Source organism: Fistularia commersonii, chromosome 2 (genome assembly GCF_037954325.1).
Source record: "Fistularia commersonii isolate RoL2024-O1a breed Wild chromosome 2, RoL_Fcom_v1.0, whole genome shotgun sequence".
Lineage (NCBI taxonomy): Eukaryota > Metazoa > Chordata > Actinopteri > Syngnathiformes > Fistulariidae > Fistularia > Fistularia commersonii.
Genome location: NC_141285.1, coordinates 21,599,241 through 21,617,445, shown reverse-complemented (window position 1 = coordinate 21,617,445; position 18,205 = coordinate 21,599,241). Strand labels below are relative to the sequence as shown.

Here is an 18,205-nt window from a genome sequence, read left to right as displayed (position 1 = left end):
CATGAAGTATTCACAGTGGGGGGGGGCAGCCGTGACTTGGCCGGTGCATGGCACCTATTGACAAGAACAACCTGAATGGCCACTGAAATGGCAATAAAGTGATTGATTTACAGTGCAGACTGTGTGCCGAAGTGACCCGGGGAACTCTGGGTATACATGCAATCTTCCTTTTCTCTGGTTGATCTCTTGGCAATCTCTCCTTGATTGATATCGGGATGATAGTTCAGCTGGAAGAAATCATTTAACAAAGCAAGGACAATCTTCTCCCTGAGCAGGCAGGGAGAAGGCCACGTTGTAGTTCCTGCCTCTACCTCGTCCCCGTCTCCAAGCGTCTTCCTCTCCTCTGTCTCCGTCTGCATTACGGCGTAGCCCTTAGCTGGTGGTGTCACGTCGATGTCACTCAAGGGAACACACCCAGGTAAATTTGTTTCGCTTTATGGAAAGATGCACCCGCAATGGAAGGTTGCAAGGAACGGAGGGGCTCAGGAGGGGGGGAGTAAAGAAAATGTTGCATGAACTCTCAAGCCGGTGTATCGGACTGAGGGGTAAAGCCCACTGGGGAAAATCCTTCCTTGTTTGCCTATGTAGATGACCTTTGTGTCACTTCTACGCCTGGAAGGTTCAGTCACGTGCCGCGGTGTTCTTGTGTATCGACTCATCGGCGCCGACTCTCAGTCTATACACGAGCTTCGATGTGCCGCGGCTCGCCACTTAAGAGCCCAAAAAGTTTTCTCCGTGGTAATTCCCTCTGCAAACTCAGTTTGCCATTTCAACTGAAACCTGGCTTTTTGTCCAGTGCTATTCACGTTTCCATATGTTTCAGCTCAATCAAGGATAGTCCAGGATAGGATAGGATAGGATAGGATAATAATAATACATTTTATTTAAGGCGCCTTTCTTGACACTCGAGGACATCGTACAGACATATGCATATATACAAAATACAAATGCAAAAGAAATAATAAAAATAAAAGTGGTAAAAGTAAAAAAAAAGGTAACAGTGACATGAAAGGATAGCATAGGATAATGTAGGATGGGACAGATAGGATAGTGTGGGAAGGACAGGATAGGATAAGATGGGGTAGGATAGGAAATATTCCTATATATAAAAACTTCCAACATTAGCAAAGACATCCAGTAGACAGTGTACACTCTCAGTGTCCGGCAAGTAGTCATTGCAGGAAAGTACCAACTGTAAAATAGTTCTAAATAACTGTGTTTAGGTTTTTCTTCATCAATATTAAATTGAGTTTTGGATCTCGGGATATAGACGATGACGTCCGGTTCGACCCACACTTTTCTGACACACGTTCCCACGTCATTCCTCAGGGTTTGGATTGAATTCAGCCATGGTGTTTTAACTCAATATGTAAGTGAATATGCATGAGCGTTATCGCCGTAATCTTAATCTCAGCATATTTTTGCATTTAAGAATGTGTGACCATGTGTGTTGTGGTGTTGGCCCAATGCAGTGTGATCTAACAGCAGCTGACAGGCAGGTTTGAGGCCTCTCTCTAGGGTCCTCTGTGTGTATTCAAAAATGTGTGTGTGTGTGTGTGTGTGTGTGTGTGTGTGTGTGTGTCCTGCTCTAGTGGTGTGTGCTAATTGGAGGCTCAGCGGGACAGGCAGCAGGTCCTCGGTAGTGCTCATATACAATCATACGTTCACTCTCCCTTTCTCCCTTGTTCTCTTCCTCCCTACCTCACACACAAACTCCACACTCACTCTCTCTCACACACACACACACACACACAGACACACACAGCTCAACAGCCGTCTGGTCCGTTAGCCTTTCTACATTTAACATGAGTCCAGTCTGCAGCCTCTTCACTTATTCATCCCTCTCCCCCTCCTCGTCGGCTACCTCCCGCCTGTGCTAACCTGAAACGACAGCTGCTCTGTGGCCGATGGAGACCTGACCGCCTCCCCCGTCTCACTGGACATCACAAACCAACGGAGGGGAGGAGAGGAGAAGAGAAGAGAAGAGAAGAGAGGAGAAGATAGGAGAGGTGAGGAGAGGAGAAGATAGGAGAGGAGAGGAAGAAGTGTGGGATCAATGTTGTGCCCGGTGGAGTGTGAATGTTTTATTTACCTGGACAGGCTGGTGACCAAACAGATGAGCCTTTCACCTCCAGAGACATCCCATAATACACATACACACACATACTTGCAGACAGGAACACACATGCTTGAATACACCCAACCACACAAATACACAAAGAGACACAAGATGCATTCCAACACCAGCTGTGAGAAATGCAGACCGGAAGAAAGTGTTGCAGATATTATTGACGGAGATCCGACCTTATAGAAAACAGAATCCCTCTGCCATCTGTGTGTTTGTCAACTTGAGAAATAGGAATTAAAAGAATGACCGATAATGAGAATAATTAAAACGATAACACGCCCCATGACTGATCCTGTCCTCATCGACACCTATCCGCTGGCATTACATGTGCTACTTGCAATAACTCACCATTTTAGTTCATCTATATTTTATATTTTTGTAGTTCTGTGTAATGCACTATGCTGTTGGAACCATAGTTTCATTGAGGGCGTCCCCCAAGGGAGCTACAAAGTTGTGTCCTATCCTATCCTATTACGCAGCGGGGTTAGCATCCCTGCAGCAGCGTGGCAAGTTTTCTGGCGTAATTCTGATGTAGCGTTTGCGCTGGAACTGGGAAAAACTGTTTATACACCAATAAAGCCGGAAATCTTAATACCGTATTTTCCTTCTGGTGTGGCAGCCAAGTCTCATAAAGCCATGATATGCGCCTTGAAATGATTTTGACTAACCAATAAAATTCAACTACACAATTGCGAAACCCTTTCGAATATTTTTTTCTTATTCTAATAGAAATTTTGACACAAAAATTGCAGTAATAGTATGAAATGCCAAACGTCCAAGAATTTCATTATAATATCTGTAAAATACCACAACTGCCACTCTTATTTGCAATATTCTAACGCTCTGATGTGCAAACCCACCAAATGTGTACCTTAGTGTGGGCAATAAGAGCAGAAACCCAATGTGTAATATTCTACATCGACATATGATTTATTGTAAAATGTAATTATTAGACTGTTTTTTAATTATGTCTATTTATTTGAACCACTGTGATATCAATTAGTTTTTCTATCTCGCGTTCCCATTCTATTTCTATTAAAAGGATCAAGCAGGGGCTCCATTAATACAATTAATAATCCATGAGTCGCTATTATGTGATGTGACCCTTATAATGTTAGTGGTTTTACTTTAGCATGAATAAAGAACTGGTTTATAGTCAATAAAAATATTTCTGTTTGTCAGTCCAGGAAATGAACATGATGTAATGCCAATATAATGTGAAAGATGGAAAAATGTGTGTGTGTGTCTGTGTGTGTTTTGAGGGTGTTGGATGACAGTTACTTTACAAGATGTCTGACAGCCAGCATATGATCCTGAGAGAGCGTGACAGCTGCATTCACACCCCTCGCAGCACACACTCACACACACGTGCACATGCACACATACATACATGCAGAGTGAGCGTCCAGCTTTGCCGCCCCGTGACAGGCCTGGCGTCTGCAGGTGGAGGCGGCAGGCCCGGGGACGGAGAGGTGCCCGGATCAGACCGAGGTTTGGACGGATCGACCGCAGGCCAGACAGGAGACAGATGCAGGGATGGACAAGACACCACGGGGGGGCCCAGGATGGACGGCTGCAGGTCAAAGGTCAGGCGGGGGTTGCGGAGTGATTAGGGAAGAGAAGAGAATCATCCAATGAGGAAAGGGAAAAGACTGGATACGGTGAATTTGGCCGGTTAGTGAGTGAAAACGAAGGCGGAGATGTGAATACGGTGGAACCTTGACTTGCCGGTTCTCCGAGATCTGTGGTTTTTCTGCTTTGTGATTCGAGCCCAGATCTGTGTGTGTGTGTTTGGTATTTTAATTGACGTGCATATTTTGTGCGGGAGATTTAATCCCCTTCCGGAATTGCTTTTTATTCCATTTGCCGGATAATTCGTGGCACGAGCGCTTTCCAATAATTGCCTATCGTACTGCAGCGGAGCCTTGACTTAGGAGTGCCAAGTTTTACCGCGGTGGGTTTTTCGTTTTGTGATACGAGCCCAGATCTGCGTTAGGAGCGAGAAGGGTGAGCGTTTGATACTGTCTGTGAAGCGGCATCTAAAAACAGTCAGACGCTCCGCCCGCCGCTAGGTAGCTCAGAGGAAATCATGGAAATACACGAGCGAGGTGCGCGTGCGGTGGACACGTCCGCAGAGAGACGGAAAAGTTGTTATCGGTGAGATAGGGTGATGGAGAGGATAATCTGTGAGAAGACAGGAGACATTTATGGGGATTTTTGTGGGAATGTGGACGGACAAGATGTCGGTCGGGGACGGTTTGATGGTTTTAAAAAGACGAACGGCTTCACTCGTCGATAAATAAAGTTTAGCCTTAAAGTGTAGCAAAGTGTGCACGTTACATTTAGCAACAGATTGTAGCATGAAGCGTGTAGCCAGTAAGTTAAGTTAAAGCACCAAATGAAAAATTCCCCCAACCTCCAGGCATCTCCTCCACCACAGCCAATCTTCGAGGTAAATACACTTATTCACTTATACACTTTATTCTATTTTATAATATATTATTATGGCTTTTTTATGATTTTTTTTGTGATATAAATTTTTCTCATTTAAAAACACATAACCAAACCAGGGGCTGTAACGGATTAATATTGCTTCAGTTATTTTAAATGGGGAAATTTAATTTGATATATGAGCAAATTGAATTCCGAGCTCGCTCACGGAACCGATTCAAGTCAAGGCGTTATGATATTTTCATTTCCACTCGCATGACCCATGAACAAACATTTTAATTTAAAGAAACCGGTGTGCCGAACACCCCAGATGAAGTGATGAATCTGCCAAAACCGCAGTGACGTTTTCAGGAAAACAACAACAGCCACCATATCCCCGCTTCACCTCGTCTCTGAGAAGGAAAAGAAAACACACCGTCCACGTTGCTTACGACTCGGGGGGGGGGGGGCCTTCATCGGAGGGAAATGACGGGCAGCTTCCTCTTCGCGGCCTGTAATCCAAACCGACGCGCACTCCTCTCAGCGTGGGAGTTAATGAGAGAGAAAAAGAATAAACAATGACTGGGCGTCTTCGCTTGGGGGTTGAGGTGGATTCCAGATGGAGGAAATGTTTCCCGTGTTAGTTTCCCTCCGCCCTCGTGCAGCCGTCCGGGTCACGGATGAGAAGGCCCGTGTCTCCCGTGATGATGATGGGTCCGTTGTCAACGGCAGCGGCGGATCGTTATCCGACGCGCTTGTTTGGCGGCTTCCCGACGTCCGCTCCCGTTTCTTCCGTCCGACGGAGTTTGCACGGGGACGATTCGCGAAAAACCTGATCTGATTGGATTTCCGAAGAGAGCGTGAGAAATTGTAGACAAGGACGAGGTCAGATCGACTTAAGAAACCTGTAATATAAAGGAGATTAGAGCTTTAAACTTGTCTTTTTCTCATGGAGTGCTTGTGGAAAGGTAACCTCTCGCATTTATTTTCAGTCAATTCCTCCAGGCTTTCTCCTTCGCCCTAAGGTCACTTCTTGGTCCTCTCAGGCAATTCAATGCACTGATTAATTTCCACTCATTTCTTGATCATTTTTTCAGCACATTTCCAGTTGATTTCCATAATTCCCCCTTTCCAAAAAAAGGTTTTAATTCATTTCTCGCTATTTTCTTCCAACGGATTTGATTAGATTTCTCAATTATTTGTTTCGCAGACTGCTGTCCTCAGTTGACCGGTTTGTTCCTGGTATCACCCATATCTCTAGCAGCTACCTGTGATAAATGATTCATTCATTCACTATCAGGGTAACACATTTTACCGGACAAATTACAAAAATGTTGCAGTTGGAGTGAATCATGTGCAAATAATATTTTTTGGAATAGAGTGATTATAATTAAAGATCCAGATGTTGATCTGGTTAATATTTTATTTTTAATTGGGGCTGTCAGTATTACAATCTTCTGATGAACGACACAGTATTTATACTTGCACTTTTACCCTGAGAGAGACATAAAAGAATATGAAATTAAATCCCCACGCCGACGACCCCGTGCCGTGCTCCGGGGGCCGGCTCACCGCGGGCCCTTTTCCCAAAGCAGAGGTGACGTGTCCCTAGCCACTAGCGTCAACGTCTCGGCCAGGGTCCGAGTGCTGTCAAACACGCTAACGCACAACCTTTTCCGGCTAACGTTAACCCAGTAAGAGTGTCGGATTATTTTAGCGGCCAAAATGCCGAAATCTCCCCCCGCCCCGTCCCAACTCAGTATTTGGCCGCTGTGTTGCCGTCCCTTTGCCTTAGGTGAACGTGCACGAGCAATATGTGAGCGATGACAACCATCTGCACTACTATATGTGTGTGTGTGGTTCTTCCTTCCCAATTTATGTCCCGGATATCACAAATTTTAAGGTAAGATAAGATAAGATAAGATAAGATAAGATAAGATAAGATAAGATAAGATAAGATAAGATAAGATAAGATAAGATAAGATAAGATAAGATTGACTTCATTGATCTCACCGCAAGGACAAAGTGGCAGATGATTGATGGAATCGAAGATAAGATAAGATAAGATAAGATAAGATAAGATAAGATAAGATAAGATAAGATAAGATAAGATAAGATAAGATAAGATCGACTTTATTGATCTCACAGCAGGGATGAAGTGGCAGATGATTGATGGATGGAAGATGTTAAGTTAAGTCAAGTCAAGTCAAGTCAAGTTAAGTTAAGTTAAGTTAAGTTAAGTTAAGTTAAGTTAAGTTAAGTTAAGTTAAGTTAAGTTAAGTTAAGTTAAGTTAAGTTAAGTTAAGAGAAGAGAAGAGAAGAGAAGAGAAGAGAAGAGAAGAGAAGAGAAGAGAAGAGAAGAGAAGAGAAGAGAAGAGAAGAGAAGAGAAGAGAAGAGAAGAGAAGAGAAGAGAAGAAGGAAGAAGATGCATATAAGGGATATAGATACAAGTAAACAATTACTGAATTATTTATGAAATGACATTGTCCAGTTTCCAGTTGTAATGGTGGCATTATTTCCAGAAATACGCGGTTACGGATGTGAGTCTGTATCTAATGTCTAAAGTGTGTGGAGCTCAGGTGATGGATCCAGAGTGAACCCTGCCTCCAGCGGAAAAGAATGTAAAGCTGAAGTCCCTCCAATCAGACAGTTGGTGGTTTGATTTCCATCTCCTCTTGAATTTTTGAATATGAGAAAAAGAGGCCCCATAAGGCAACTATCATTAATGAGTCTCCATAGGTTTGGACGGATCGAGTCTTCCTCTGCGGTGCGTGTCGAATGAGAAACAGCGGAGCGGGAATATCGTATTGATAAGCACGTGTCCCGCACATACCGTATGTGCCTGATGTGTCAGGACAGAGTAATACTGACACGCACGGATGCTCAACGCACGAATCCCTGCAAACGTCCGATATCAGAGGCCGCATGCGGCGAAGGCTTGTAGGTGTTGGAGCGTGAAGGTTTTTTTTTTTTTTTTGCTCCTGCTAATACAGATATAATGATGTGACTATAACTAGGCCTGTATCAACACCGTGGTGTGAGAGTGTCTGGCAGAGCTGCCCGATCACAAGGGCGTCCGCTGCGCTGATCCGCGGGACACGGCGCCATGACTCACACCTCACGCAGGAGTAAGTTCAAGATAGATAGAGGTAACAAGAGATAGATGGAGGTTGATAAACACGAGGAGACAACGGCTAGTGTGTTGTTTTGACTGTGCTGAGAGGGAAGTGGGGCCGACAGTGAGCTGGCCTACATTCGTGCACTTCTGTGGGCGAGGGGAAGCAGAGCGACAGCCCCGCGTCCGCCTCATTATTCATCGGCACAGGAAATGAGAGAGGGCTAGGATTGTTGTTAGACATGCGTGTGTGTCTGTGCGTGTTAATGTGTGTTTGTGCTATTCAAGGATTCGAGGATTCAAGGAATTTTATTGTCATTTCGCTCAGAGAGAGTGGACAGAAATTAGTTTCTTTGGCCAGGAGCAGGGATACAGATGTAATGCAATAAGCCGTATGTGACATATGTACAGCAGATGGATAATACGACATTAATAATAAATAAATCAATATTTTTGGAAAATAAAATAAAATAAAATAAAATAAAATAAAATAAAATAAAATAAAATAAAATAAAATAAAATAAAATTAAATTAAATTAAATTAAATTAAAACAATAACAAAACTCTATGGAACATATACAGGAAATTTCCATACAGGAAATAATCCAAAATGAGCATAGTTGATAAAGATGCCTTGTACATATAAGTCAAGTATATCAGGTGATGTGCAAAATTTGGATTGTGCAAAATTGCATGAGGAAAAAAATTGTTGGTTGTTCCGTTGTTCTGTCTGCTGTTTAGCAGTCTCACTGCTGTGGGGAGGGCAGTTCTGAGGCGGCCCCAATATTTGAAAGTCAAAGAAAAATTATATTGGCTTATATTATGCTGATAAATGGGCGCGCGGTGGTGATTGGCGTTTCTGCCTGACAGCAAGACGATCCCTGGTGTGAGGTTCTTCCAATGCATGCATTGATCTGCATTGGGGTTCCCAGTGTTCTTCCCACAGCCAAAAACCATGCAGGAGGTTCACTGGAGAACCTGGAGCATCCAGTTGATGGCTTTATGTCTCTATATGTGATCACCCCGTGATTATTCTGGGGTGAATCCTGCTTTTCGCCCAGTGTCAGCTAGGATAGTCTCCAGCCCCTGCCTGCAAACCTCAGTCCAGGATAGGCGGAATAGAGGGTGAATAAATGAATAAAATTATAGTACTGTGAGTAGATGTGCTAAAAATAGTAGTCATACTCATTATGCAAAATGGACGCATACCTCTGTTTGTGTGTACTGTTGACTTGTTTACATTTCCGCCGCGTTTGAATGTTATCATGTGCATTTTAATGCATGAATCGGTCGAAAGCCCGTCGGCATCACGTGTAAAACGTCACGCCTTGAGGACATCGGTTGAAAGTTTGATGACAACGCCCCAAAAAAAAAAAAAAGACATAAAAGAAATGGGTTAACAGCAGAGGGAGATCGAAGTGGGTCAATGGTACGAGCTGAGAAGGTCCGTTACGCTAATGTTGCTCTGCAGGAGTTGGCTTGAATGCTATTGCTATGCTAATGTTTGCATTAGCACTGCAAAAAGTACGGATTCGGTGGACTGACCTCAGCCAAAATCCGAACAGGTAAACATGGGGCTAATGTGGAGATCGTGTAAAATAGAAAAAAGTCTGTTTGGTCACCTGAGCTGGGGCTGAAGTAAGGTGTCAAAGGTCAAAAGCGCCCATCAGATTATCTGATAAAATATTGATATATGAGAGAAGCTGATCCAGCTCGCTTGTATAATCATCAGGCTCTAATTAGACGTGAGTTTGAATGTGACGGTTGTGTTTTCTTTTATTTCCTCCCCGCCCTCCAAGGTGACACGCTTGGCAACGTTAGCGCTTTCAGGCCGAGGGAGTGGTTTTTAATCTCCATCCGACGTCCCCGCAGAGCCCTCGCACCCGGGCGCGGGACGTATCACGGCACCGTCGTCTCCGGCATTTCAGTGATTTGGAGCGTCATCCCCCCTTGCTCGCCAGCAGCGCCAGGCTGTGATCTTCGCATATATGACACCTCGGTTCAACGGGGCCCACACACACACACACACACACACACAGATTCTGAAGGGATGTCTCTGCTCTGTCTCTCCTGCCATCACATTCTCGCTTCCTGATCTGGACAGACAGAGGCCAATCCTCTGGGAACACAAACACACTTCTCTCCCCGGCTCCCTCGCCTCCCGTCCTCCTCCATCCCTCCTCTCTGTCTCGATCTGCTGCCCCCCCCCCCCCTCTTTCTCTCTCTCCTGGGGATGGAGGGAGGGAATACACAGATACACAGTCGGTCTCAGGTTGGCTCCCGAGGGGAAGCGGTGATGGAGACGGAGCGAGAGGAGAGGAAGTGCGGGGATGGACGGGGACGTTTTAAGGGGAATAAAAGATAACATCAGATTATTTCCAGAGATGAAATGATATGAGTGATCGTTTCATTTCCGGAGAAATATCTTCTTTTTTTTTTTTTTTTTTTTTTTTTGCTTTTGAGGACTATTTTAGCAATTTATTCCGAAATACTATGTTAAGTATTGAAAGAACAAACAAACAAACAAACAAAAACAAAAACACAATATTGTGATGAATTATATGATAATGACATGGAAATAAATTTTCAAATTATTCGAAATGGGTGCAACGGTAAAGAAGAACCTGTTTGGACAAAGGGTGTTATAATAATAAAATTATTAAATTAAAGAAATATAAGAACAGGCCTCAACACATGACTCAGGGTGAATTAGTGAATTAGAGGAAAAGCAGTTTAGAGCATGAATGAATGGATGAAAAATATTAAAGGAGTTGCAGCTGCAGAACAGTTTATTATTATTCTCCTGAGAATCGCACATAAATGTGTACAATTTGATCGAGTTCGCTTATTTTAGCAGGAAAATAAAGGGGGGATTTGTCATTTTGATCCTTCAATCTGAGTGTTAAAATGTCAACGACACGTCTGGAATCACAAAGACACCAGATTCTCCTGAAGTATCTTCGGTGCAGTCGTGCCTATTTCTTGAGATGAAAAACAACGGCGGTTTAATACGACGCTGGAAAAGCCAGAGAAGAAATGAGTGCAAAAGTGTCCAGATTGTAAAAAGACATCCTCCCGTTATCAGCCGGGAGATAGACGTCTCTGTAGAGAGTGCTGGAATTGGGAGAGAGGCACGTAATTTTGTCACAATAGCACTGTAAAGTGTTAGAAAAATACACATTAATGCCATGGGTGAGAACAACAGGGACAGAAGTGAGATAACCAGCGAGTGCTGCTGCAGAAATAACAGTCCTATGAAATCACTTGTGCAGAAGAAATAATGGTAGGTGAAATTGCGGGTGTTGCCGGTGAGTTATATTGGACTCGGTGTTTTGCACGCGGCCGCGCCGAGACGGAGAAGAACTTCCAGGGTGCCGCGAGGTCTCCCGCCTCTCACTCCTCGCTGCCAATGTCACTGCTGTCAGCGGCCCCCTTTAGGTCACCGAGAGGCTACCGCTCCATCTACCTGTGTTTTAGCACATCACACGCTGCTTTGCACCTGGTACACACACACACACACACACACACACACACACACACAGCCGATCAAAGGAGCCGCACAGGAAGCAGGGATTTGTTTATATGGGCTGAGTGACCTGGCAAAGGTTGCCGGTTAAAGGAGGGAGGGTGATGCTGAGGGGTTGAAGGGGCGCCGAGGCTTCCATGCGAAGAGGAGAAATTAATAGGTGAATAATAGATTCTGGAGATGAATTATTGAGGCAGTGCATTGATGCTCTCATGCAGGGCGGGGGGGGGGGGGTTGAGCTTACATTCCTGGGGTCATTCATGAAAAAGGGTATTGGGGGGGAAGGGTGTTGTCAGCATGACCACTTTCAGCCGCTGTCAACAAACGCACACCGATGCTTCAGTTTTGTCCCGACATGGTTTCTTAAAGTTCCCCACCATTTTCCAGGGCAAGGGTATGTCTGGTATTCCCTTTAGATCCCAGGTTGGATTAAACCGCTGTGGAAAGCTCGGATGGCGGAAATCAAGTATTCGAGGAACTTTTGTCATACAAGCACACCTTATAGGTTGTGGTATGAAATTACTACCCAGGTCCGGTTTCAAGCCATAGGAAAATAATAAGAAGAGCAAAGAAAAAAACTAAACAAAGAGCAAATGTAAATATCGAAACAAGTCTTCTTCTCTTTTCGGCTTTTCCCTTCAGGGGTCGCCACAGCGAATCAACCTTCTCCATCTAACCCTATTCTCTGTAGCCTCCTACCGCTGCCTCTCCTAGACACTTCCACACCTCCACAGGTATATCATCAGGACCAACTGCTTTTCCACTCTTCATCCTCTTCAATGCCTTCCTCACTTCACTTTTACTAATTTGTGCTACTTTGTGGTCTACAATAGTCACCGCTTCTACCCTTGCCTCTCTTTCATTTCCTCATTTATCAGCTCTTCAAAGTACCCTCTCCATCTTCCCATCACTCTTCCAGCAACTGTCAATACCTTTCCCTCTTTATCCTTAAACCCGGACCTGCTGTACATCCTTTCCATCTCTATCTCTCTGTTTTACCAACCTGTATAAGTCATTCTGTCCCTCCTTACTATCCAACCGAGCATACAAGTCATCGTACACCCTTTGTTTTGCCTTTGCTACCTCTATCTTTACCTTACGTTGTATCTCTCTGTACTCCTGTCTGATCTCTTCAGTCTCCTCTTCAGTCTCCACTTCTTCTTTGCTAACTGCTTTCTCCTTATATACTCCTGCACTTCCTAATTCCACCACCAGGTCTCCTTAACTACTTTCCTTCCAGACAACACACCAAGTACTCTCCAGCTGTCTCTCTGATGACATTAGCTGTAGTTGTCCAGTCATCTTGAGGCTCTCCCTGACCACCCAGAACCTTTCTCAGCTCCTACCTGAAAACCATACAACAGTCCTCCCTTTTCAGCTTCCACCACTGCCTCTGTCCTCTGCTCTGCCTTTGTCCTCCTTCAAGATAACTCCTACTCCATTTTCTTCCCGTCAGTACCATGATAATACAACTTAAAGCCTGCTCCTAAACTTCTAGCCTTTCTACCTTTCCACCTTGTCTACTGGACACACAGCATATCCACCTTCCTTCTCTGCATCATGTCGACCAACTCTTTGCCTTTTCTTGTCATAGTCCCAATATTCAATGTCCCTACTCTTGCCTTCCTCCTCTCCTTCTTCAACCAACATTAGCCCAATTTCCACTGGTACCCTGTAGGTCATCGGCACCAATGGCGGTCGTTGTTAACCCAGGCCTCGACCGATCCAGTATAAGATTGTTAGGTTCGATTTGCATTTTAGGTTTTAGCAGAAGTTTTATGCCGGATGCCCTTCCTGACACAACTCTCTGCATTTATCCAGGCTCGGGACCCGCTCAGGGAGACACTGGTCTGTACCGCCCTGAGGCTGCATTCTAAAAATCTAAAGTAAGACTGACAATTTAGTAAAGGCTGAAGTTAGCCGTGTTGGCACTAAATTTACGCGTGAAAGCAATGAGGTGGCTTGTGTGACGATTGCACCTATAATAATAAATATTGCACCTCAATCACACATTAACCCCGATATTCGGAAACTTTTCACAGGTCATTAGAACTCGGAAGAGGGGGAAAACTTCTTCAAGTGAAGAAATTCAAGTCCAGTGGCCACGACAAGAAGATTTCGACAAGAATTCCCCCTAACCTGGATGACTGAGAACCTCCATAGACACATTAACCCCAACACTCCTTATGACCAGCAAAAATACAAATGAATTGAACTGAATTCACTATTGAGGTCCTGTGATAGTTATGTAATCTCATACGGGTTGACATTTGTTGGTATAAACAACAATTATCTTTATTTAAGTGTCATAATTTCTCTTGGCTCCCATGACCTCGGCACAAGCTTTTTTAAAATGACGGCCTGGATCATGGTAAGGATCCACCGACCCCCACTCGGCTGCGAAGGTAATCCACCGTAGCGGTTTGAGTTCAGCAACCTAGCCTTTGCTTCCGCTGATCCTGCAGTCACACCATCACTTTCATCCTTTCATATATGATCACTGCCCTTCCGGCTAAATACGTGATATGTTTTGTCGTTTATTTCTTCGTTAGAGATCCCATCTGGGCTTCCATCACGATTTGCACGCTCACATTACAGGAGCGTACAGAGCTGAGCCCCGGCATGTTATCGCATCGAGTAAGAGACACGCCCTCCACGGAGCTCTGGGGTTTTGGTTGTCCTATATAACGTGAGATCCGTTTGAGCTGACAGGTGACAAAACACTCAGCATCAAGATGGGCAACACACACATAAACGTACACACACACACACACACACACACACACATGCGTGCCCACCCACTCGCGCGGGAGAGAGGCTGTTCACTTCCACCTATTTGCTTCTTGTGGACAGAGGGATTTGAGTGTGTTTGTGTGTATAGGTGTGAGTATCCCTGTTAGTTATCTTCTTTCGGAATACCCTGAGTTTGAGGTTCAACCGGTTTATCAGGAAACAAACGTAACTGTCAATTATTATCATTTAATGTTGCTTGTTTTGCCAGAAGCCTCATTGATTTCTGTCAGAACAGATACTGACGTACCACCTGTTAGCTTCCCCGGCTCCTTTAAATTTGGATAAAAGAATATTTTTCAAAGTCTAATCCTCGTCCGTATATCTTAGTTCCTGCACAACTCGCCTCACATAGGAACCTTTTCTCTCTAGCTGTCTCAGCAGCATGTAAACACTGACCCGAAACTATAACCGCACTCATAGAAAGTGAGTGAAATCCTGGAAAATTCTGGATCGCTGCACAGCCAGCCCAGCGTTCAGAATACGAGCTGGTGGATCTTGTGTCGGCAGTAGTGGGATGTCATAAGACATGCCGTGGAATGAGACGGAAGACGTGATGAGGCAGCAGTCCTGGTTGGACTGCTGGCACAGCAGCCAGGGGCGGAGCCGAGACAGCATGGCACACGTCAACCCGAGACCCCCTCTTCTTCTCTGTCTCCCTGCGGGCTCTGTCAGGCGGCACGGGAGCCCTTCGGCCCAGTGAGGGGCGGACGGCCATCTGACAACACCCCACCTGCTTGACCTTTACCATGCTTGACTCCCTGCAGGAGACAATCACCTCATTGCAAACAGCCCCACGGGAGATGTAGACGTGCGGCACAGCCGGGAAGACGCAAACAGACAGATGTGCAGAGACACCAGCCGATTGACAGAAGTGCGGGAAGTTGGACTTAGACATGAACAGATGCTTGAAGCCCTTCGACAAATCATAAACAGACTTGGTTTTGCAATCTTACACAATCTTACATATACAAATAATTAATCTGTATGGATTTCATGGTATGAGTATGTCCTCTTCAACTGGGTGATCTACAAATATCAAGAGAGACAAGTTGAACACAATAATGGAATTTAACATTTGAATAGACTGCAATCAAATTAAATTTGATATTAGTAATTAATAATATCTGCATGGATAAAACAGACAAAAAAGCTTTCACTATTCTCGGTATAGTCCATTGCTATCATGATTATGTGCATGGCACTTTATTTAATATAATAAATGAATACAAATATAATAAAGTGACTCAAAGTATATTATATACATACTAAAATAACGTAGGAATGGAATAAAAAATATAAAAATAAAAGTTACATGGTTCTAGTCTTACTTTTTTGGAGATTTGCAACTTGTGGTAAGTCATCACGTCATCTCAGATATTTTCTCTTTTGTTTCCTGACATTGGTCCAAGATTCAGCCTTTCATTGAAAAGAGTTTAAATAAATACATTAAAAATGTTCACTGATAGAAAATATTAATATTATCGTGACCATTATTATGATGCACGGTCGAGTATAAGGTACGCTGTAGCTTTAAGAACTACGTCATCAAACTGCGACGCGGTGGCTGGACGAGGAAGACGGCGTGAAATGCAAGTAGTTACTGTCATTTATTTAAAAGATCGAATTGAAAAATAAATATATGTATATTTTTAACGATTTTTAGTAATAAGATATATCCGGGATTTATATCCTTGAATTTATCGTGACTTTAAAACAAAACAAACAGTGTGTGTAGTTGTTAGCTAGCATTAGCTTCTCAGACCTTAAATGACGTTGCTAACAATCTTCTCTCGGCTTCTTAGGTTATCCGGCCACACGATCTTTTCTTTATCTTTTTGCTAGAAGAGCATGACAATGAATCCGGTTCTAAGAAAGAGACTTCCCCCGTCGGTGCGGAGGCTTCTGACAGACATTGGTCCCAAGGACGAGTGGCTGACCGACAAGGAGCCCGACGCAGTGCCGAGAGATGGGATCTTACTCCCGGCCACAGGGGCGGCTTCTAACCCGGAGGACTATCTCACTCCTGCTCAGACAGAGGAGAAATCTACTGACACTCAGAGGGCGACAGTTTGCATGCTGTGCAAAAGAAACCCCTCTTGCTACACGTGTCCCCGGTGTAACCTGCGTTACTGCGGGTTGGCCTGCTACCAGAGCCCAGAACACTCCGTGTGCTCGGAGGAATTTTATAAAGAATCTGTCCTGCAGGAGTTGAAGAACATGGGGAAAAATGAATCCGAGGGGAGGAAAAAAATGCAAGAAATCCTCACTGGACTCAGACGAAAGGCCAACATGGAAGAGGGGGGGATGGAGAGTGTGCTCAGGGAATTTGGAGTTGTTTCAGAGGATGCAGGAGAAGGAGAAGAACAAGTGCAGGCAGTGGAGCTCCTGTCCAGATTAGCAGAGATTCAACAGTCAGGAGGTGAGAAAACTGGAGAGATTTGGGATATTTTGAGAGAACTGGAAGAGATCAGTGGAGGAGAGGAAGGAGATGGGGAACTGCCATCGAATGTTGCTGAGACCTTGGCTGAGCGTCTCTCTGGGCTCGATATTGACAAGCTGTCAGAGGCCGAGCTGTGGAAACTTCTGGACAGCAAGGAAAAAGAGGAGTTTATGGGTCTAATGAGGGGTGGAGTTCTTGGTGGACTGGTCCCTCTCTGGAAGCCATGGTGGGAAGAACATGAGGAGAGCAGGATGGTGGAGGTGCTTGAGGAAGACGGAACCAAACCTGCGAAGGATACCTCTTCACTTACTATGCAAGATGTTGGAGTCAAGAAATCAGAAGGAAGCGTTAAGAGCTCTCGTTCAAATGTTAAGGTTAAATGCAGAAATAAGACAGAAACAAGCACAGACACAGGATGTTCAACAGTCCCTACAGTGCCTTTGATTTCCAAAAAAATCCCCAAACTAAGTTCATTATGTGCTAATCCATCACCTCTAATTTGCTACAGTGTGATTAATACACTTTTCTGCTACACTTTCACCTTGTCGCTGTTAAATGGAGACACTGACACACTTATGTTCGAGTTCTGTGACATGATTCTCGGTTTATCTGAGGCACTAAGCTCAGCTAGGGTTTTCAACTCCATTCAACAAGCAATAGCCTCAGGAGAAGCTCTCATTTTAGGAGGGGGTTATTTTGACAAAGTCGATCCTCATGCCTCCACCCGGGCGGTGAAAGGTGTAGCTCACATAATGACCGGCAGGAACCGAAAGGATCCAGGTGGTTACTGCCTTGCTGCTCTTAGTCAGATCCGCTCAGCGCTTTCTCAGGCCAGAGCGGCACTATCCAAAGAGGGAGAAGATGGCAAAAAGAGGCAGAAGTGCTTCCTGGCTGGCAAGAAGTGTGAATTCTTTCAAGCTTGGGTGCTGGACAACTCACAGGAAACCCACATGCTGGCTGTGGAGCTGTGGAATGAGCATGGTAGAAGGGAGAGCGGAAGGGAGAGCATTGAAAAAGCAAAGGCTACCGTTGAGGAGGGGTTTAAGAAAGGAAAAAGGAAACCGAATGGTATCCTGATTCAGGAATTGAACTAATTCTGATAACTCTGTTTTCCATACTGGAGATGTAAAATTCAATCATGTAATAAATGTTTGTGAAAACACAAAGACCTCTCTCTTCATTCTGACATTGTCAAATCAAATATATCACAATTATTTTGCCTAAGATGGCCCTATATTTATATTTTTTTTCTAATTTTAGTGATATATTACAAATTACACTCTAATGAAAGGCTGAAATGTAAACAGATACAAATTTAGGTAAATTCATGGGACAAGACAGTTCAACATTTTGAATATTTCTATAGGCTTTGGGTGAGATTCATTTCAGTGAGTTACAATTACATTGTACAGTTTCCCTGAGGACTATAGCAACGTTTTCCACTTATGTCTTGTAGCTGGAAGTAACATTGCCTCAACTCACATATTGTATGTATAGCAAAATAATAATAATCATAAGACCTCTCATTAGAACAGTAATTTATATTTCCAAAAGTTTTATGAATTTACCTATATTATGTTAACATGAACTATACACAGAAAGGCGAAAATTGTTATCATTACTATAAATGTTTTTTATCGCAATATGTAATAATTACAATTTACATAATCACCTTATATAATAATCATTTTCATGCGAAATAGTTTCATTTTATGTAGTTAAGTTCATGATGTGAACATTGTGACTGTATTTGTTGCTATTTTTATTCAATA

The 18,205-nt window shown here is 43.9% G+C and overlaps 1 protein-coding gene and 1 long non-coding RNA gene across 3 annotated transcripts; both read left to right on the top strand.

Moving 5' to 3' along the window:
* The first annotated feature begins 1,589 nt into the window (after nucleotides 1-1,589).
* LOC147236716 (uncharacterized) lies at nucleotides 1,590-13,370 on the top strand. Its single transcript, XR_015108725.1, has 3 exons — nucleotides 1,590-2,009; nucleotides 3,572-3,714; nucleotides 13,243-13,370. It is a non-coding gene; the product is annotated as an uncharacterized LOC147236716 (long non-coding RNA).
* Nucleotides 13,371-15,542: 2,172 nt separating this feature from the next.
* On the top strand, nucleotides 15,543-17,599 carry znhit2 (zinc finger, HIT-type containing 2). Of its 2 annotated transcripts, none has more exons than XM_086162429.1 (2): nucleotides 15,543-15,586; nucleotides 15,796-17,599. In XM_086162429.1, the coding sequence occupies exon 2, from the start codon at nucleotides 15,842-15,844 to the stop codon at nucleotides 17,525-17,527; it is 1,686 nt and encodes a 561-aa protein (XP_086018555.1). In that variant the 5' UTR covers nucleotides 15,543-15,586; nucleotides 15,796-15,841; the 3' UTR covers nucleotides 17,528-17,599. The 2 variants fall into 2 exon arrangements, with proteins under 2 accessions (XP_086018555.1, XP_086018547.1); XM_086162421.1 differs by having other exon boundaries at nucleotides 15,544-15,582.
* The last annotated feature ends 606 nt before the right edge of the window (nucleotides 17,600-18,205 follow it).